General features: G+C 49.4%; 1 protein-coding gene across 6 annotated transcripts in view; it reads left to right on the plus strand.

The window, feature by feature from the left end:
- The window catches only part of OVOL2 (ovo like zinc finger 2), a 36592-nt gene that overhangs the window by 11970 nt on the left and 2942 nt on the right, over positions 1-21680 (plus strand). For 4 of the 6 annotated variants that reach the window (XM_046679979.1, XM_046679982.1, XM_046679980.1 and 1 more), the window contains 2 exons: positions 2673-2862; positions 14369-19227. In XM_046679979.1, coding sequence (XP_046535935.1) covers positions 2673-2862; positions 14369-14682 — 504 coding nt within the window. In that variant the 3' untranslated portion in view covers positions 14683-19227. Of the gene's footprint in view, positions 1-2672; positions 2863-14368; positions 19228-21680 lie in introns of those variants that run through there. The other 2 variants (XR_006891277.1, XM_046679984.1) reach the window with 2 other exon arrangements.

Consider the following 21680-nt stretch of genomic DNA (forward strand, 5'->3'; position numbering starts at 1 on the left):
GAGATCACCAAACTTTTAACCACTAGGCCATCAGGGCTGGCTCTCTGCAGGACTTTCAAAAGACAGTTCTAGCTTTCTACACAATTTTGATTGGAATTACCAGGGTCATTTGTCTATGTTCTATTTTGGTAGTCCCTCACTACCTCTCAGATGACCTTTATCCTGTGTAGACTTGGCCTTGAGAAACTCAAAGAACTCAGTTTGCCAATACTTGGGCCATATTTAGTCTTTTCACATCCCTTCAAGGGAGGCAATGGCCAGAATGGGAACTGCTGTACAAGGAGGAGACCATGACCTGTCCTGATGGTAGGAATAGGAAAGCCTTCGGCACAGCTGAGTCTCCCTCTGCATGAGTGCCAGTCCCTAGCCTCTTTGCGGGACACAGGGCAGCGGTGGGGTCTGAGGTAGTCGGGGACCCAGGACGGCCACCCAATTGGGTCATCAAACTCACCCCCTGCGGATGTCCTCCTGTATCTTCCAACAGCCCCCCCTTGCCCTCTGAATAGAGTTGAGCTACTTTAGGGCCCCCAAGGTCGAGACTTTCTCTGCTACCACAGCTCTGCTCATTAACTGCTTTCCTGGGGCTCAGGCTGGCCATGCGGGACCACGCACAATTCCTCCATTTCCCACCACCCTCTCCTGGAATATTCTTTGCTTTCCCCATCTCTTCCTCCTCGTCTGTGCCTGGCTGAGGAGCTCACTTCCTCTGGAAGCACCTTCCCTCACACTCCACGTCTGGGGTAGGCGCCCCTCTGAGGTGCCCATTGCACCCAGGGCTCCCCAGAGGTCAGTGGCCTCTTGACTGCTCTGCTCCCCCACTAGACTGGCAGCTTCTTGGGGGCAAGCAGTCCTTGTACCTCCTCCAGCTCTGGGCACAGGGCTTCTTCCAGATCAGGCTTGCATCAGTGTCAGCTGAGGCTAATCAAGCTCCAAGCAGATGAGACTGAACCGGTGGAGGAGGCTGACTGGAAAACTCTGTTCTGGGGTCTTGCGGCTCCCTCGAGTCTTTCTGCATCCTGCCACCTGTGTTCCACTGCCCAACAACACTTTGAGACAGTGCAGTGGCCTGAGTGTGGGCTTGGGGCCTGGGGGCAGGAATGTGCACAAGCACTTCCACAGGGCATTTAGTTGAGAAAACTAGATGAACTCTGAGAAAGCATTTGTGTGTAATGAAACCCTCTGGAATGAGATGGAGTAAAGTACTGAGCTGTGTGAGGGCCACTGCTCCGCGTCACATCTCAAGGGTGGTCCATGGACTGCCTCAGTGGTGTCTCCCAGGCGCTGGTTAGAAATGCAGCATCTAGACCCCACCTGACTTTCTGAGTCAGAACCTGCATTTAACAAGACCCCCAGGGGCTTCGTGTGCACACTGGGGTTTGAGAGGTGCTGGTCTGGGGGTGCAGAGAACGGTTGAGCTGGCCTCAGTGGAGGGCAGTACCAGGGTGGATGAGAGGCGGAGGGTATTTGAGGCTAGGATGGTGTTGAGCCAGGAGAGGACCAGCTCTTCTGGCTAATTATATTTCTCTGAAAATGTTTTTTAGGACCTTTTCTGAATAGAATTTTGGCAGAGCAAGTGGATCAATCTTCTGAAAGGTCTGATTTGGTAACTAGGAAACCTTTGAGGACTGTATCAGCTCTGGTGTTTTTCCATCACATAGTTAGAGACTCCGTTGTCTCCCTTAGAGGCAGTGTTGGAAGAACACTGGTCCAGGAGGCCAGAGCCTGCGATTCGGTTATGGTTTTGCTGATAATGAAGCTGTGGGATCCTGACCAAGTCACTTTCCAAAATGATCATTTTATTTGTTCACGATTTTGTGGGTCAGGAACTAGGGCACGGCTGGGCTAGGTGGTTCTCCTCTGGCAGCGTTGGCTAGGTCACTCACTCAGCTAGTGGCACCCATGGGCTGGGATGGAAGATCTGCTGAGGCGTTATTCATATCTGGCACCTCAGTGCTCCACCATGTGGCCTCTCTCTCCCTCCACGTGGCTGCTTGAGCTTCCTTACAGCATGGTGGTCTTGGACTTCTTATGTGGCAGCTGGTTTCCAAGAGGGAGGACGTGGAAGCTGCAAGGTCTCCTAAAGATCTGGAATTGATGCAGGCCCTGCCCAAATCCAAGGGGAGAGGCAATGGTCTTCATCTCCTGATGGATGGAGCAATATGCAGGCACAGGGAGGAAGGAATTGATTGTGGCTGTCTTTGGGGACTCTGTATGATAGGCTCCATGACATCAACAGGACCTAGACTCCTCCTTTCTTTCTGCTCTTCCATTCTCAGCACTGGCTTCCCTCTCACAGAGCTGTTGAGCTCTAGCCAGCAGGAGGGAGTAAAGGAGGAAGAGGGCACCATCCTTCCCCCTTAGGGAGGGTGTATTGCATCAGCCAAGTAGTCCCATGGCTGTGACTTGCTGTAAGGCTGGGAAAGAGAGATGTTTAGCTGGGGCCGTGTGCCCAGCAAAAAATCAGAGGTCTGTTCTAAGGAGGAAGGGGAGAATGACTGTAGGAAGGAGCTGCCAGTTGTTTCACCTTCCCCAAAACCAAAACCTGCTAGAAAATTTTAGGGGCAGAAGCTGCCACCAGGCCAAGCGTAGAGACCCAGGGAGGTGCCCTCCTGGAGTAAGCGCACTGGACACGCCCACCTGCACTGGGTCCTCACGGCCTCTCTCTGTCCCAGTTCACCACAGGCACGTGCAGCGACTCGGCGGTTCACAGCTGTGACCTGTGCGGCAAGGGCTTCCGCCTGCAGCGCATGCTCAACCGGCACCTCAAGTGCCACAACCAGGTGAAGAGGCACCTGTGCACCTTCTGCGGCAAGGGCTTCAATGACACCTTCGACCTGAAGAGGCACGTCCGCACGCATACAGGTGAGGAAGGGGGCATGTGCTTCGATTTTGGTTTTGTTTTTCTGGCCAAGAGTTCTGTTCATTTCCCACCAAAGAAACAAGTCAAGAGCATGGAGCAGTGTTATATTTCTGGAAAGATCACAGGATGGGGCATTTGGGGCCAGACTGGGTTTACCTCCTTGCTCTGCCACCTGCCGACTGTGTCACCTTGGGCCAGGCAAGCCCCGTCTCTTAGCCTGTTTTCGCCCCTGTGAGATGGGGATAATGATGCACATTCTAGTACAGCTCAAGAGAAATCTGGCTGCAAGTCTCCTGAGAATGGATGCCTGACACAGTGCTGCGGGAGATCATGTTCAGCCCTCGGTCCCGGCTGACTGCTGGAATGTGGTTCCTGTGGTCCCACCGGTGGTGTTTTAAGCTCATTTCTTGGGAAGTAAGCCTGTCTCAGAATAGCATCATGTTCCTCTGGAGAGCTCAAAAAGGGACGAAGATGCTCAGCTCACTTAGAGCTCACCGAGCCTCCTACTTGAGGGTGGCAGGCAAGTGTCTTCATCCGTTGGGCCTTCCTCAGTTTCTCTCCTTATGAAGGGTACATCTGGGTCCTCACCAGCTCATTTCACACAGACTCCTGGGGGTGCCCACTGACCTCTCTTCCAGCTCTTCTGATTGGTTCCGGCCTCATTAGTTTTATCTTAGAAACATCTGGCCTCTAGGCTTTTTGAGGTCCACAGTCCACACCTTTGCCAGAGAGATCCCTCGAGGAGAATTCTAAGGATGCCACTGCCCTGCTAAAAAAGCTCCCCCAACTCTGGGCAGGGTGAAATCCAGACTCCCCAACCTGATGGGCTTCATGTACAGTTCCTCACAATCTGGGTCCCGTCTTCACCTCCCCCTCCCATCCCATCCCATCCTGTCTCTTTACATCTCACCACATTTCATCTCATTTAAATCCATCCCATCCTAACCATTTAACCCCATCCTGGTCGCCACCCACTCTTCTGACTGCCTCATAGAATATACTATATATGCTCTCCCTGATCCCTGAAGCCCTTCCAGGGTTTAGGGTTTCCCCTGGCATTTTGGTGGGGATGGCAAGATGTCCACTCCTCCCTCCAGATGGGGCTCCCAGCCCCTCATGCCCCACACAGGGCCCTCCTCAGAGCCTCTGTATTCAGATTTCTTTTATGGCCCTTATCACACTTTTTTGTTCTTAGAATCTTGGGCATGATGCCTTCCTGGGCTGCGAGGCATCCTCCTTAGAGTGGGCTGGCACACTAAAAGGTTTCTTTTCTTTTTTGCTTTTTAAAAACTTTTTCTGAAGGGAGTTTTTCATTTAAATGTAACATACATCCAGAAAAGCACACAAGACATAAATGCATAGTTCAACAAATTTAGAAATTCTTACAAAGTGAACACACCCGCATAGCTAGCACCCAGACCAAGGAACAGACTATTTCCAGCCCCTAGAAGTCACTGCCCCCTCCCTGTCACTAACTCCTTCCCTCCAACAGGAGCCACCATCTCGACTTCTAACGGCATAAATTCCTGTTGCCTGGTTTTAAACGTGGTTGAAATGGAATCCTATGGTGTGTACTCTTTTGGTCTGGCTATGTGGCTTTTTTAGTCCATAGCACCAGTGAATCAGTCAAAGGTTGAGCTCTGTGTGGCCAGGCTGGCACCTTAGGTTGGGGTGGGGAGAATGCTTAGGGAGTGGCAGAGTGGGGGAGGGTCCTGGGGAATGGTGGGGGGTCGTGTAGCTGGGGGAGGGTCCTAAGGCTCATAGACAACTGACCCAAGGGGCTGGGGGAAATTGGGGACCACTTCTTCAGTCATTTGTTGTTGGTTGTCTTGGAGAGTTTCTCAGCTTTTCATCTCGATCTGAGGATGTCCCTTGCCTGGTAGGCTCTGTGGTCACTTCCTCACCCTGGCCTTTAAGAGTACAGGGGGATCAGGGAGCATTGCTGGCTCTTGGTACCTTCAGTTGAGTAAACACTGAGCTGCTGGAGCTGCCTCGTCTGTGACTGAGTTAATTCTCCATTGACGGAGAGGGAGTGTTAGGGACTGACTTCTTCTCGGGGAAGAGTGTGCAGGTTGAGTCGGTGGTGTAGTAGTTAAGAACTCTGATCTGAGTTAGCTGACTGTGTAAGCAGTGTATCTGGGATGTGATCCCAGGAGGTAGGGGGAGGTGAGAAAGAGAGGAGAAGACGCCAGTGAGAGCGAGCTAATGAGTGGCTTACCACTGTGGGCAACTGGGCTCAACTCCACTGGGGTCCCTCTGGAGAAAGATACAGAATGCAGCCTAGAATTGCTCAGCTCCCATCTTTGCTTGCTTGGGGGTCCATCCTGGGACCCTCAACTCCTCAGCAAACCCCCCAGCCCCATTTAGGCCCATCCTATTTGCTGGGGAACCTTTCCGGGCAGGAGAGGCAGGAAGCTGCTGGCCATACGGGAACTCTCTGAGAGGACCTGGTGGTGGGCTGAGGGGATTGGGGCTGGGGCTTGATGGTGTTGGCCCCAGAGAGGAAGAGGGTTAGCAAGTGAGGGCGTGGCTCACAGAGAATGGGAGGCCCTTCAGAGAGTTAACGCAGCCTCTTCAGACGGCAGCAAGCTACAACTGGTCACTGTCCTCCATGCCAGGCCCATGGTGTTTATTCTGTTATCTCAGGCAAGCCCTAGGAGTCGGTGCTGGTGTTACCCTCGTTTAACAGAGGAGTCGGCCCAGCTCCAGAGGTCAGACAACCGAAGGTGGGGGAGCTGGGAACCACGATCGACTGCTCCTGCAGCTCGCAATCTTCTCTTTTCTCTAGAGCCCCCTTCTCTGCCCCCTTTGCCTCCTGTTGCCTCCTCAGCATTCTCCCTGAGGCTGGGGCCTCGCCAGCCTGCCCCCCTTCAGTTTCTAGAAGCCTGCTTGCTCTGCAAGGTGAGATAAAGGGAAACTCAGGCCTGGCACAAACTGCACACTCCACCCTGGGGTTTAGCAGGTTGTGGAGGAGCCTGAATGTGTGTGTTCAGTGGGGCCAAGGTGGCCTCTCACCACAGAGTGAGCAAGAAAGGGGCTGGCCTGCATCCCCCTCCCCCCCGCCGACCCCTGCGCTCCTCCATCTCCTGCTTCTCAAAGGTCACACTTAGAGCAACTCTTATAGGAGGGGCTGAAAATCACTGTAGTTGTGAATAAGAATGCCTTCCACCTGCGCTTGCCCAGAGTTCCCTCTGTCCGGTGGGGAGGCTCACGCTCAGGAGACGTCGGGGGAAGCCTGCGCCACTCGGGCTGCGTGTGGCTGCCGAGCCCCCGCCATGGGGCAGGTCTGATTGAGGTGTGTTGTAAGTCCAAAACAGACACTGGATTTTGAAAACTTAATGCAAAAAAAGAGTAGAAAATATCTTAATTTTTAATGTTGATTTCATGTTGAAATGTTAATATTTTGAATATATTGGGTTAAAAAAACCATTAAAATTAATTTCATCTGTTTCTTTTTACTTATTTTAATGAGGCTACGAGACATTTTTACATTACAAAATGACTTGTATTTTCATTTCTATTGGACAGCACTGACTGAGATTGTTGAATCTGCAGATAACCATTTAAAATTTTTCTAATCATAATTTTGACTCCTAAAGTGATCAACAGAATTATGGAGATGTCTTGAGCCTGCTTTCCCTGCCCTGGCTATTTCCTGATGGAGACGTGCCTCCAGGAAATAATGAGCCGGGAAGAGGAGCTCAGGGCTCACTGACCCATTGGCTGCTTGCAAACTTCAGAAGGAGCCCCAGCCCTGGGCACACTGCCAGGAGGCTCAGGAGCAGGCCTGGCCGCATGGCGTGAGAGGCCCCTCTCCATCTCTTGAGCTCTGTGCAAAAGGGGTAATCAGCAAAAAGAGCAAAAATGGGGGTTCTCGGACATTTGTTAAGTTCTTGTGAACAACATCACTGGCTCCAAAAGATGTCACTAGAATTCTGCAAATTCAGTCTTGCCTTTGATTGAGACGTGAGTGTTGGATTTTTGCCATTGACTATTACAAGTAAATGTTGTATTTATACCAGAAGTAAAGGTATGACACTGTTCACACAAATCCAGTAGACAGTGAATGATGGTATGTTTGCTTACAGTCCGATTAGACCAGGCCATGACCAATTTAAAGACTCATCTGGGACCTCAGGACCCTTCTTCTGAGAGTTGTAGCCACAGTATTAATGAGGTGGACGAGGACAGTGGCCGAGAAAATCGGGATTAATCCCTTGCCCCATATCTCCTCCTGTCCTCTGCAACCTCTGAGAGAACAGGGCGTCTAAGGAAAGACTCAAAACACAAGAAAACATCTTGAAAAAGGTCCAGGGAAACGAGAGCCTGAAAATGTCTGACCGTAATATCCAAGCAGATGAAAGAAAAGATTAAGATGTCTTCTTTGGATATGACTTCGCCAAGAAAAGAGTAAATCCGAGGTGTATGTGAGATGGGGAAGGAGAATGCTAGTCAAATGACATCTGGTTCAAGATTAGAAGAGAGAAACTGGTGCAGAAGAACTCCTTAACACTTTGGGAAAATATATCAGCAAACAAGTGGCTATTTTCAATCCAAATTGTATTAGGTCAGGTTCCCTAGAAGCACATTCTGAGATGGTGATTCTTACAAAATGATTTATTGAGGGAGAGCGCTCAGGAGAAACCTGTAAGGGTGGCAGGGAGCCCGACAGGGTAGAGGAAGGAGCTGACCAGGGATGTGGCCTCGGCTGGAGTCTGGCCCCAGCCTGATCCCACAGGGGCTCTGAAGTGTGAATGGCACCACTGCGTTGTCCTGTCCACAGGCAAGTGGGGGACACTTCTATGCCCATGTCACTCAGACATTGGCTAAGGGCTGCCTCTCTCCTGGGCAGGGAGGTCAATTGCCCAGTGCCCATTCCTTGGAGAAGGGGACAGCTGGGAGCTGTTAGTTGCCAACACACATGCCAGCTGGGGAACGAAGCACTGGCCCAGAATAGGGGGGATCTGGATGAGGGACTGACAGCATCCACTACACACATAATAGAAGGAATGGCCCTATTTAGGTGGAGCTGACTGGATTACTGAGGCCAACATGGGAAATTATGGCTGTTGACCCACCTCAGGTCAAAATAGAGAGGTGGGGGCCTGAGCTTTAAAGAAACAAATATATATTCAGTTCACAGCCTGTGAAAAATATCACGAGCCTGTTTTTAGAGAATACTCTTTTGGGTTCATTTAAGTGTTTAGGTTGAACCAGCTGGGATGCATCCTAAGAATGGCCATCCATGGAAGGAAATGGTTTGCTTTTGGTGGGGGGAGACCTGTGTATTGGAGTGAAAGATAATAACCAGCACTTGCATGAGCCAGACTCAGCACTAAGTGTCTCCACCCTCGCTACTCTGGACCAGCAGCAGCAGCACCTGGGAGCGTGTTGGAAATGCAGAATCCCATTTACTGGGGGCTGCAATGTGTCAGGTGTGGTCCAGGCATTGTTTACCAGGGTGACCAGATGTCCAGGCTCTTCAGGCACGCACAGCAGTTATTGCAAGTATTTTATTTTTCTCATTTGTAAAATGACTCCTTATTCTGTAAAAGACTTCAGCCAATATAAGCTCTAGAGAAGGAAGTGTAAGCCACTATAAACTGCTGAAAAGGGCACACAGGTCTGTGGGGTCCCCAGCTCAGTCTTTGTGGGCAGGTGCCAGGGGTGTAACCCCTGTTGCTTGTAACTTTACAACTCTGACTAGAATAAAGGAGTCAGTTCAAGGTGCCTGCCATTCCTGTGGAAGCTTCTGAGTTCCACAGAGCGAAGCTGAGGAATCCAGATTTGAGGTCAGGGAAGTGGGGAGGGGGCACTGGCCGGAGCTGCAGTGTCTGCCCCGCCCCCAGGACGCCCTCCGGCTTATCTTCCATCGGGGCCACATTGAGAGGGACAGAAGGCAAACAGATCCCATCTTGAGCGAAGAAGAGGAAACAATGGTGTCTTTGTTTGGAGCCTAAAGGGAAGGATTGACTGGATTGGGGAGAATGCAGATTGGGAGAAGTTGGGAGAGGGGCGGATGGGGAAGGAATAAAGGCACCGGCGCCTGCCAAGCTGCTGCGTCTTGTGGAGTTGCCTGCTTCACTCGCCCAACTGTCTCTCCTCTGTTTTATTTTTTATTTGCATTTCGACTTACTTTTTAGCTAAACAAGTAATAGGAAGGGGAAAAAATGAAAGAAAGAAAAACAAAGTGAGCCTCCCTCTCCGCGCCAAGCCTCCGGTCCTGTCCTGGAAGCCAACCACCATTTAATTTTCTTTCCCCGATGTTGTTAATAGACATTGCTTGTTTCGTGTGATAGGTATCTTAGAGATGGTTTCCTATTTGCACAGGTAGACGCCCCTCACCCTTTTTAACATTTGTTAGAGTATTTCTTAATATGGAGTTGTGACATAATTTCAAATATGGAGGCATCATCATTTTCCTTTGCCCCAGTTGATGACACTCATTTCTATTTTCAGGGTTTTTTTCTTTTGTTTAACATTTCAGACAGTACTACCATGAATATTCTTGTATAACTTTGCGTACCTTTCTGAAGATGATTTCCCTGAGGTGAGCCCGAGGGCAGACACGTGATGACTTTTTATGCGCTTTGCCGCATGGCCTTCCAAGGGAGTTGCTCTAAATATCTGCTCCCACAAGGAGGCCTGTCAAAAGCTTGTTGAAGTTCACGTTTGGATAAAGTTCAATAAAGGAGCACTTAGCGACAGCAAGGAGCGCAAGCAGAAAGCACCAAGAGGGAAGAATTTTCTTCAGGAAGGTGTCATATGAAGCTTGATTTTGGGAGAAGGAACAGAAAGTTGAAAAGAAGAAACCCTTTTTGATAACCCAACACACAATATTTTTGGACTAGGTAATGCTGGCCTGGGCAGGACATTCGGAAGGGCGGACCGTGCAGAAGTCTCTTCCCTCCTTCCTCCACCAGACACCTAGTGAACACGTTTTTAAAAATGAACCTTTTTTAATTGTAAAATAAGTAATACATCCAAAAGTGCATACAGATACAAAAAGTGTACCCAGAGGCACAGTTTAAAGACAAATACTAAATACGCTTCCACCAGCCAGCTTCCGAGTGGAGTATCTGCACTCTGCTGGGCTGGAGTGCAGCTCTGGAAGCTGGGTCCCTGGGCACTCAGTGTGTGCTGGGCCCTGTGCCTGTGAAGCCTTGGTTAGTCCTCAGCAGCCTTACATGGGGGTATGAATATCATCCCCACTGTACAGGTGAGGAAACTGAGGCTGGAGGGGTTCAGCAGTCAGACCGCAGACTCAGTTAATGAGTGGCAGATGTGTGATGCCTGGGTTTTCAGTGGCCTTGGACTGTTTCAGTGTTGGTGTCAGTGGGTTAATGATGTCTGCAGGGATGGCGTTTTCGGTTCCGGTATCCCACTCCACACGCGGACAAGATTGGCCTTTGCTCGAGAGCACTGAGGCGGGTGAGGCCCTGGTGTCGGGGAGGACTTGGCATGAGTCTCCCTCGTCTAGGGCTCCTCTCTGGCCACCTTCATCCCCCCAGTGCGTGGGGGATGGGGGACTCCAGGAGGGAGGGACTTGTTTCCAAGCCCAGAAAGGGTCACCAAGGGGCTGCTGGTGACAATGCTGCCTGCACCCATAGGTGAGGGATGAATGTGGTGTTTACAAAGTGAGGAGGGGAGCAGGTTTGCAACAGTCAGTATTGCCATCACCAGGGCTCTCAGGGCCTGCTGTCTTCTCCTTTCCATCTCTGTGAGCGCAGGTCACCCATCCTCCAAGCCAGGCTCAAATCCCACCCCTCCCTGGGGGAAAAAAAAGACCCATGTAGGGGTCATCCCCATTCTCTCCATCGTGCATACGATGCAGGGCTCTGAAATTCTGGCCTTTGCTGTCTAGGCCTTGCTGGGTGCTCTGCTCGTGGAAGAGGCCCAGCTGACCTGCTAAAGGAAGAGACGAAGGAGACGCGGTCCTGGGCATCCTGGACTCGGTCCTGACACGCTCGCCTCTCCCAGGGGCAGGGATCCCAGGGCAAAGCAGTGCATCCACTTCCAGATCACCTTTCAGGTCACCGCTGGGGGTGGGGACCTCCATGAGTAGGACATCCAGGAGTTCGCTGCATCCAAGTTAAAGCCTGGTCTAAGTGCTGGTTTCCCCACAGGTTTAGTTCGGATGTTTTAAAATAGTAGCGGGCTATTTCCAATAACTGTTGAAAGGAGCAACAGGTCTCTGGGTGAATTTCTGTTCTTATCAGCCATGGGTTTGAAATCACGTGTGTTGCTTGATCTGCTGGAGAGGTGGGGAGCCAGCCAGAGCCCAGAAGGCCTGGAGAAACACAAAGCCCACTATGGTGCACACGTGACACATAAGTGAGCATATTCCTTAAATTTGTAGAAAACTAGCCCCAAAGATGTGGCCTCTCTCCCCAGGCCAGTAGGGTTCATTCATTCATTCATTTAAAAACTATTTATTAAACACCTATTGTGTGCCAAGTGCTGAGGATTATAGAGGAGTTTCTTAACTTTTGGCAGTTTTTCTAGAATGTGTGAATATAACGTAGGCCCACGTTCTGCTTGAGTAGGCTGGAGTAACATCTCACCAAAACACTGATCCTGCAGTTTTTTCCCCTGAGTGATACAGGAGATGATGTGTGCCCTGGATTGGACCAGAAAAAAAGTGAAAGTGATTTGATTTGTTCAGGTGGTTGGATGAAGTGGGAAGGATATTTTCTTTCCATTTTGACTTCTTTATCATCTTTGTACTTAAAAAAGCTTCATGAACAGAGTGGCTCTCCTGGCCCCCCTCCACGAGCCACCATTAAGGAACTGGGGACATTTAACCTTGAGGAGAAGACATGGCCACCTTCAGATACCTGGAGAGCTGTCCTGACTCTTAATTTGGCATTGCTGTAGACCTGTGACTCTCAAAGAGGTCCTGGTGCAAGCTGCCTCAGCGTCACCTGGGAACTTGTTAGAAATGCAGAGTCTCAGCCCCAGCCCAGAACCTGAACTGCCAAGGGGTGGGGCCAGGACTCTGTGTTGGCAACTCAGATTGCATCCCCTGGGAGCCTGTTGGAAATGCAGAGTCTCAGGCCCAACCCCAGACCTACAGAATCGAATATGGAAGCAGTGGTTCTCAAACCTAGGGGGCTTGCCAACACAGAGTCCTGGCCCCAGCCCTTGGCGGTTCAGGTTCTGGGCTGGGGCTGAGACTCTGCACGGAGTTTTAATACACCTACTTTTCAAATTTTCAATATTTTTTAAACAACTAGAACATTCTGGGGGAAAAAAAATAACCCTTAAAAAAATACATGAGGGGCTGGCCCGGTGGCTCAGCAGTTAAGTGGGCACGTTGCACTTCTCGGTGGCCTGGGGTTCACCGGTTCGGAGCCCAAGTGCAGACATGGCGCCGCTTGGCACGCCATGCTGTGGTAGGCGTCCCATGCATAAAGTGGAGGAAGATGGGCACAGATGTTAGCTCAGGGCCAGGCTTCCTCAGGAAAAAGAGGAGGATTGGCAGCAAATGTTAGCTCAGGGCTAATCTTCCTCAAAAAAAAAAAAATACATGAAGGGGCGAGCCTGGTGGTGTAGTGGTTAAGTTTGTGCACTCCACTTCAGTGGCCTTGGGTTCGTGGGTTTGGATCTTGGGCGCAGACCCACCCACCCGCTCATCAAGCCATGCTGTGGCAGCATCCCATATATAAAATAGAGGAAGATTGGCAAAGATGTTAGCTCAGGGACAATCTTCCTCACACACACACACACAAAATTTTGATAACTTGTTCATCATGGATTTTTTTTGTATTTATTTCCACTTTTAAAATATTATTTTTCTTGATTTGATGAGTTTTTGGCATACCGTTAAATTTTGTGCCCGAGGCTTTGGGGATTCCAGGCGGTGGCCCTCCTGGCCTCTGGGCTCTGAGATGGTCTGACTGTGGTCGCAGCCCCCTCTCTGCTCCACGTACTCCCAACATGATACTCACCCTCTCCCAGGTTTCCAGGCTTCTGTGACACTGTGCTTCCTTCACAGCCAGGATCCCCTCCTTTAGAGCCTAAGGTAGACCTTACTTATATCTCTTTATTGACATTCTGACCTTACACAGTTGAGATGAGTACTGATGGTGGAAATAGGAATCACTGTGCTTTGATAAGGTTGAGCTCCCTGGTACATATGGCACATGTGAACTCTCCATTTAGAAGGCCAGCCCCACCAATATCAGTCCAGTTCTAAAGCCAGCACGAAATCTAGTTTGGATATGCACTATATATGCTGATATAACTGTAGCAGATGCCGTCAGTGTCCTGCCCACACCCCCAACCCCTGCCATTGCTGGGTACATCCATCCACATTACACCTGCCCACACCTGCAACCCTGCCTGAGGGTGTCCCTGTCTCACTTCTTCACTGCCCTCCAGGGCTTCCTGGGTCACCTCCCAGATAACTCCTTGTACTGGAATCTTTGTTGCAGGGTCTGTTTCCAGGGAAACCCAAACCAAAATAAAAACATGGTTTACTTTGCCCACTATAAAATCAAAACATAAAGACATACAGGTGGGAAGAATAAAGCTCCTCCTCCCAAAGCCAGGTGGTGTGTTTTGGCTATGTTTGCATCCATTTTTGTTATGTTTGTTCGTGTGGATGTTGTGAACCTTTGTGAGCAGTTTCGTCTCCTGCCTTAATCATTTTCCTCAATTTGAACCTTTGGTGGTGATGATTTTTTCACCCTATATTCCCTACCTCTCAGCCCCTGGTAACCATTTCTCTACTCTATGTCTGTGAGCTTGACGTTTCCACATGTAAGTGATACCATGCAGTGTTTGTCTTTCTGTGTCTGATTTATTTCACTTAGCACAATGCCCTTGAGGTCCATCCGTATTGTCGTAAATGGAAGGATTTCCTTCTTTCTCGTGGCTGAATAATATTCCATTGTGTATATATCCATATATCACATCTTTTTTATCCATTCATTCGTTGATGGACACGTAGGTTGTTTCCATGTCTTGGCTATTGTGAATAATGCTGCAATGAACATGGGAGTGCAAATATCTCTTTGAGATCCTGTTTTCATTTCCTTTGGATATGAAATACATATCCTAGATGTGGGATCGCTGGATCAGGTGGCAGTCCCATTTTTAACTTTTTGAGAAACCTCCATACTGGTTTCTATAATGGCTATATCAATTTACATTCCCACCAACAGTGCACAAGCGATCTCTTTCTCCACTTCCTCTCCAACACTTGTTCTCTCTTATCTTTTTGATGCTAGTCATTCTAACAGGTGTGACTCATTGCAGTCTCATTGCAGCTGTGACTTGCATTTTCCCGATGATTAGTGGTGTTGAGCACCTTTTCATAGACCTGTTGGCCATCTGTATGTCTTCTTTGGAAAAATGTCTATCCAGTTCCTCTGCCCGTTTTTGGGTCTGGTGGTTTGTTTTTTGCTATTGGGTTGTGCATGATGATTTTTAATGGCTTCGTAGTTGAGAGGCTCTGGCTTGGCTGTGACCGACTGGTGATGTGTCTGCCCCTCGCCCTTGCAGGCATTCGTCCCTACAAGTGTGATGTCTGCAACAAGGCCTTCACCCAGCGCTGCTCCTTGGAGTCCCACCTGAAGAAAATCCACGGGGTGCAGCAGCAGTACGCCTACAAGCAACGCCGGGACAAGCTGTACGTCTGCGAGGACTGCGGCTACACTGGCCCCACCCAGGAGGACCTGTACCTGCACGTGAACAGTGCCCACCCGGGCAGCGCGTTTCTCAAAAAGACCTCCAAAAAATTGGCGGCCCTTTTGCAAAACAAGCTGACGTCCACACTCCAGGGGAATGCCAACCTGAGCGAGGAGGAGGAGAAGTGAGGAGGGGGTGGGGAGAGACGCCAGCGCTGCCACGTTTACACAGATTTGGGGTTTCGAGGCTATCCCGCCCCACTGACTCTTTCTAATTACAAGTGTTCTGTTCATCTCTCTGTCCTTTTGGGGCCTCAGCAAGAGGATCTGTTCCAACGTTGTCAGTTATAATAGTGGCGTCAGGCCCCTGTACCCCATGTCCTCTTGAACAGTCACAGTTAACGAGTTTGTGGATGGCCGTGATGACCGTGGGGGATTTTTTTTAGGGTTTTCACACATGGAGGCAGAGGTGTTCTTAGAGAGACTACCATTTTATGGTGCCTTGAAATAAAAGTACTTCCACTTGAAATGCTGCTCAAGCAAGGAAAATGAATTTTATTTTTCAGAAAGAGTTTATGGGAATTACTTTAATAAATGAAATGTTCTCGTGAAACTTTCCTTATGAAAACAACACAGGAGAGCATTGAGCCATCTACCTCCCTGGTTAGAGCTTATTGTGTGCCTTTCGCCGTCAGGTTATTTGGAGGTTGAGTGTTTGTGTTGGTGGGTGGGTTTGAAGAAGCAGATCTTGAGCGTTAGGAGGAGGACAGATGGCTGATGAAAAGACAGCACTGAACAACCGGCCCCGCGGCTGATGGGCAGGGACGCCTGGAGTTGACTCAGCAGGGGACTAGGGAACACTGTGGTCGTTTTTTGTGGCCGTGGGGTGACTGCAGAGATGCCTCTGGCTTTCTGGGCCTGGGACTCGCTGGCGGAAGGCACTTCTCCCTCCCTTGAGGCTGGCACTGGGGCCAACGTGTGGCAAACGCCGGAGCCTGAGCGTGAGGAGCCTGAGCGTGAGGAATGCTCGCCGGCGCAGAGAGCAGTTGCAGGAGGAACAGCAGTGTCAGCAGCGTCCTTCAGGCATGTGACTGCCTAGCACAGTGACCTTTGGCCACCTGCATCTCCTTACCTGGGAGGCCTGGGAGGTTAACAATAAAGCCGACTTGAGACCGAGATAGGGCAAAAGGGAGGCAGCAGGCCATGGGAGAGGGGGTGGTGAGGTGGTTTCCAGGGTCCTTCCATGATGGACCGCGATGGACATGAGGGGCAGCAGAAAGGGCCCAGAGCCTTCAGGGAACCATGGTGCCAGGAGAGAGGGTTCCCCTGGTCCCGTGCTGCTCCCTGAACTGAGTGAAGTGCTGACCCTGTACCACACTGTCCCTTCGCTGCCTGCCCCTTGTGTCCTGGGCATTACCTGGGCTGCATGTCTCAGGTTCATTTCCACCTGGAAGATCAAGATAATCTTGCTTTGGGACTGGGCCACTCCTTGGTGTAGGGAAACGTGGATGGTGAGGCCATTTTCTTATTTCCTCCCTCTTCCATCATCCACCCCCCACCTCCACCCCGCCCCGCCTTCCGTCTTCTCTCCCACACTGTGGGCCAGGCATTATGGCAAGATCTGGGCCGTTTAAGTGGCAAATCCTGTAACTTGAGTTAACATTTCTCTCCTCACTCAGCGCCTTTCTTTCAGAAGGAAGGAAACAAACCCTTTTGTTGAGTACCTGTGACATTTGGGGCACTGAGCGAGGCCCCCGTCTCTGCACAGCCGTCTCTGGAACAACCCTCAGAGCATTCCTGGGGAGGAATTCCTGGGACTGCAGAGGCTGGCGGCTGGCGGCAGAGAAAGCAGCCAGGAATCCTAAACCTGCTCACAACCCCCTTTCTCTCTCCCCTCTCTCTTCAAAAAGGAAAGGAAAGACTTTAAGCTCGGCTTGGACACACAAGAGGCAGCCGTGAGGCTGGGGCAGGCGTGGGGGTCCTCACCCTTCTGGCTTCTCTGACTGGCAAGACTGCCTCATCTGAAGCTCTGGGTGCTTGGGCTAAGGCTGCGGCACCACATGGCCTGAGTTATGGTCACATTCGAGCATCAGCAGTGGTGAGAGTTGTACTTGGGACCCACAGTGGGATGTTGTGGCTGCATGGTGCAGCCTCCTGGGACAGAGCCAGCGCTGAGGACCTGGCCCTGGCTCCAGTGGGCTAATTGCTGATGTCTGTTGTGTCTCCTAGCACTTGATACAGAGGAGAGAGAGTCTAGAAGACAGCTGATTTGCTTTCCTCAGTTACTTGGGTAATTCAGACAGAAACAAACATTCCTATAAGAGAATATCTAAATGACTGGCCGGGGCAGCTGGCCTGTTGCCTGTTTTGCATTGGGATTTATGAATTCTCTTTAGGGTCAGATTTTTATTAAACTGAACTTTTTTCACTGCAAGTAACAGAAACGCAGTTTAAAATGACTTTAACAGAAGGGGGAATATATTAGCTGAGAAGTCTAGAGTTGTTCCAGCTTCAAGGGTAGCAAGATCTAGGTGCTTAAACCATGTGACATCGCTCATCTTTCTCTCTTTTAACTCGGTTTTCCCCCGAGTGGCTTCTTTCTTAGGAGGCTCAAGTGGAGGCCAGAGGACCACCCTCCACTCTGGACTTCTATCCCACAGTGCAGCAGCCCACCAGGAGCGTTTGTCTTTCAGCCGAGATCTTGGGCTGACGCTTCTTGTCTCTGATTGGCCTGATTTGGCTCTCGAGCCTGCCTTTGAGCCAATCACCGTGCTCTGGGCAGTTCTCTTCCATGCCATCACTCAGGGACCCAGACTTCTTTCCTTTGTTGCTCTGCCATGCCCTACAGCATTGTCAGCAGGTGCATGGTTGAAGTTGGATCTCTATGTGGTTCAGCCTGTAGGAGTGTCGTCTTGGTTTGGGTTCCTCCAGAAGCTGATTCTGAGGCAAGAGTTTAAGTTCAAGTCGATTGCTTAGGAAGTGATCCCAAGAAGCATCTGTAGGGGAGTGGGGAAGTGTGACAGGAAAAAGAAGACAGCTAACAAAGGGAATATAATCAAGGAGGTTACTGCTGTGGACAACTGGAGCTTAATCCCACCTAGGAGTTCTGGGAGACAGTACAGGCGTGCCTCAGGGTTACCCCACTAGAAGGGCATAGGAAACCATTTGTCCACTAACTCCCCACCCATCACTGGTTGAGGGCGCCGGCGTTGGCAGCATTCATTTCTAGGCCTTCCAACTTGCCCTGTGCACTGGCCAAGCAGGCTTCCTGTGCTAGGAGAAGCCCTCAGGCAGAGTTTCAGGGTGGCCATAAGCAGACTTCAGCACATAGAGCCGAATGCTGAGGAACCCTGGGGGGCACCAGGTCTGGTACAGGTGTGGAAGGGTTACGCCCACTCTCTGAAGCTGCTGGCCTGAATGTGGCATATAGCCCTTCCACCTACATTCTGGGGGGTGGGGGGCGAATTGGGGACGGGAAAATGCAGCCTTCTCAAACAAAACACTCTTGTATGCCAGAATGGGGGAATGGATTATGGTGGACAACTTGCCGTCTCTGCCATGGCAGGCAAACCCAACGATGTCCACCCCAGCCTCTGACCCCTCCTCCTCCCAGCCCTGTTTGCCTGGCCTGCTCTCAGCCAATCGTCAGGAAATCCAGCTACAGTCCTGGGGGTCATGATTTAGAGCACTGGTTCTCAGGCTGGCAGCCCTGGAACCTTAGGTCCACAGATGATGGGAATGGAGATGGATGAGCTATTGTCAGTGTTTTATATCCCTCATCGGAAATCATTTATTAACCTGGACAGAGTCCACCCAGCAGTATCTTTGCTTTTGGCTGGTGTTAGGTCAGCACAGTGTGGAAACATGCTCATGCTCATCAGCAGTGCCTACTGATGGTTCATTTTGGAGAAGGAGGTCTGTTATGAATCAGTGTGGTTTATTTGGTTGCTGCCTTTGTTGAATTTCTAGAAGCAGAGTCTGAGACAGGGATTCTGGGCTAAGTGATTTATTGAGAGAGGCTCTCAGGAGAAACCAATAAGGAGGTGAGGGAAGCAAGGTACAACAGGAAGAAACCAGGCAAACCTGGAGTCTAGCCTCAGCCTGATCCCAGGAGAAGTGCTAGAGTGTGAATGGCACCATGGATGTTATCCCACCTTGAGGCAAGGGGCCCAGTCATTGGCTGCGGGTTATCTCTTGGGCGGTGCAGCTGGGGGCTGGTTCACTCAGAGGTTTCCAAGGTGAAGAAAAGAAAAATCACAGGAATGGATACTTGGAGGTGAAAAGGATTGAGGGCCATAGGCTCTGGCTACTTCTCCATGGAATATTTACATTTTGAGAAGGGATCTCTTTTGGAGCTAAAGGAGTGAATTACTTATTGCAAATTATGTGGTGTTTGGGGGAAAACGAAAAAATATATTAAAATGTGTGCATGGAAAAGTCCTCTCTCCAAATCTGTTTCTTGTCTGCCGAGCCCCTCCTCTACCATGCTAGTCAACCACTGTTAGCTTCTTGTGTAACTTTCTTGAGTTTCTTTACTCATATATAAGCAAATATGAATATGTATATTCTTGTTCTCCACTGTTTTCTTTTTTAATTAGCAGATAGCATTATGCGTACTGTTTGGAACCTTGCATTTTTCTTTTAATAATACATCTAGTGGCTCTTTCCATAATAATACAAAAGAATGTTCTCTTCTTTACAGCTATCTAGCATTGTGTTGTATGGACGTACCATAATTTAGGTCATCCGTCTTCTACTGAGGGACATTTATGTTGTTTCCAATGTTTTGCTACTATGAAGAATGCTATAATGAATAACTTTATCCATATGTCATTTCACATATGTGCAAACATATCTGTGAAAGAAATTTACAGAAATGCAATTGTTAGGGCTGAGAGTATACGCACAGTAACGTTGATTAATATGGCCCAACTCCCCGGCACAGAGATGTACCAACTTGCAATTGCACCAGTAGTCTGTCAGATTGCCTCTCTCCTCACCATCCTGCCCACGTTGTAGTGGCCCAGTTTGGGATGTGGGCCAATCTGATAGGGGAGAAATAGTTTCTCAGTGTAGTTTTATTTTACATTTCTCTTATTATGTGTGAGAGAAAGACGTGGAATGTCTTTTCCCATGATTAAGGGCCCTTGGTAGTTCCTTTTTCTGTGAACTGCCTGAATGCCCATGTTTCTACTGGGTTGTTGGCTTTTTTTCCCTGCCCAACTTCTAGGACTTTGTTTGCTTAAATATATCAGGAAGTTTAGCTCTTTGTGATGAAAGCTACTGATTTTCCTCCCAGATTGTCATTTATATTTCAGTTTTGCTCATGCTGGTTTTTCTTGGCCAAGCAGAAGTTTTGTGATTTTTGTGTAGTTTGAATTGATCCATCTTTCTCTTTTATGGCTGCTGGAGATTGAATCGTAGTTAGGAAGGCCTTCCCACTCCAAGATTATATTGGAATTCTGTCATGCTTTTTTCTAGGACTTTAATGGTTTCATTTTATCACGTATAAATCTTTGATCCGTTTGGACTATTTCCTGGCGTATAGTGGGAGGTATGGATCCAACTTTATCATTTTCCAGATGGTTGACAAGAGATATTTTTTAACAGGGAGCTGGTCCAAAACACACCAGAGAACACTTTCTTCAGGAAAAGGTCGCGTGCCTCAGCAGAAGGTGTTGCAAATTATAGTAAGGAGCAGTTTTCTTTAATTAGCAAAGATTCATTTGTTCAACGAATATTTACTGAGTGCCCACTGTGTGCCTGGTACTTTTCTAGATCCTGAGGCTAGGAAAAAATAGACACAAGCCCCTGTCCTCCAGGAGCTCCCATTCTCTCGGGGGGATAGGCAAGAAATAAGCAAGGAAATCTATACTGTGTTGGCTACTATAGTGAGAAATCAAACTTGGTGCCCAAGTTACTATGACTGTGACAAATTGAGCCAAAACTTAGGGGTTCTGCAGGTCAGGAAGTTGGACAGGGCAGAGCAGAGGGCCAAGGGGACAGCTTTTCTCTTCTCTCCGATGCCTGGGGCCTCAGCTGGAACACTTGAAGGCTGGGGTCTGCTAACCATCTGAAAGCTTGTTCACTCGTGCATCTGGTGTAATGCTGGCTGTAGGCTGGGGCTCAATTCCTCCCCACATGGGCCTCCCCTTATGGTCTCTCTGTGGGGGCTAGTTTGGGCTTCCTCTGATCTGGTGGGTTCCAAGAGAGAGTGTCCTGAGAGAGAGAGAGGTGGAGGCTGTATCACCTATGAAGGGCCTGCCTCAGGAATTCTGCAGTGTCACTTCTGCCACATTTTATGTTAGAAGCCAGTTCCTAAGGCTGGTCCATATTGAAGGGAAGGGGAGTAAGACTCCCTTTTGATGGGAGGAGTGGTTCTAGGAAAACTTGTAGGACCGTACATGTTGCTATGGTCATTTTTAGAAAATAGAATCTGCCGTGTAAGGCAAGGAGGGCTGGGATGAGGATGGATAGGTGATGTTGGTATTTTATATAGTGCGGTCAGGGACGTGTGGCCTGAAAGCAGTGAGGGAGTAAGCCCTGTGGTTATCTGGGGAAGTGTACCAGGCAGAGGGAATCGCAAAGGCCGAGACCAGGAAGCAGGAGTGCGCTTGCCTTGTTTGGAGAGCAGAAGGAGCAGCGCAGCTTCAGCTGGGTGAGAAGAGGTGGGGAGAGTGGAGACAAGGGCAGAGAGGCTTGGAGAGCAGGTCACCATTGCAGCTATTGTAAAGACTTCAGCTTTTCTTCTGAATGAGTTGGGAAACCATTGAGCATTTCAAGCAGAGGAGTAACATGATCTCACCTATTTTTTAAAAATTTTATTGACATGACATTGGTTTATAACATTATGTAAAATTCAGGTGTACATCATTATATTTTGGCTACTGTATACACTGCATCATGTTTACCACCAAAAGGCTAGTTTCCATCCGTCACGATAAATATGTGCCCCTTTACCTCTTCCCCCCTCCCCCCACCTCCTTCCCCTCTGCTGATCACCAATCTGTTCTCTGTATCTATGTGTTTGTGTGTTTGTTTTCCACATATGAATGAAATCGTATGGTGTTTGTCTTTCTCTGTCTGACTTATTTTGCTTAGCATAATACCCTCAAGGTCCATCCATGTTGTCGCAAATGGCAAGATTTAATCTTTTTTCTGGCTGAGTAGTATTCCATTGAATATAT

Source organism: Equus quagga, chromosome 12, assembly GCF_021613505.1.
Source record: "Equus quagga isolate Etosha38 chromosome 12, UCLA_HA_Equagga_1.0, whole genome shotgun sequence".
Classification (NCBI taxonomy): Eukaryota; Metazoa; Chordata; class Mammalia; order Perissodactyla; family Equidae; genus Equus; species Equus quagga.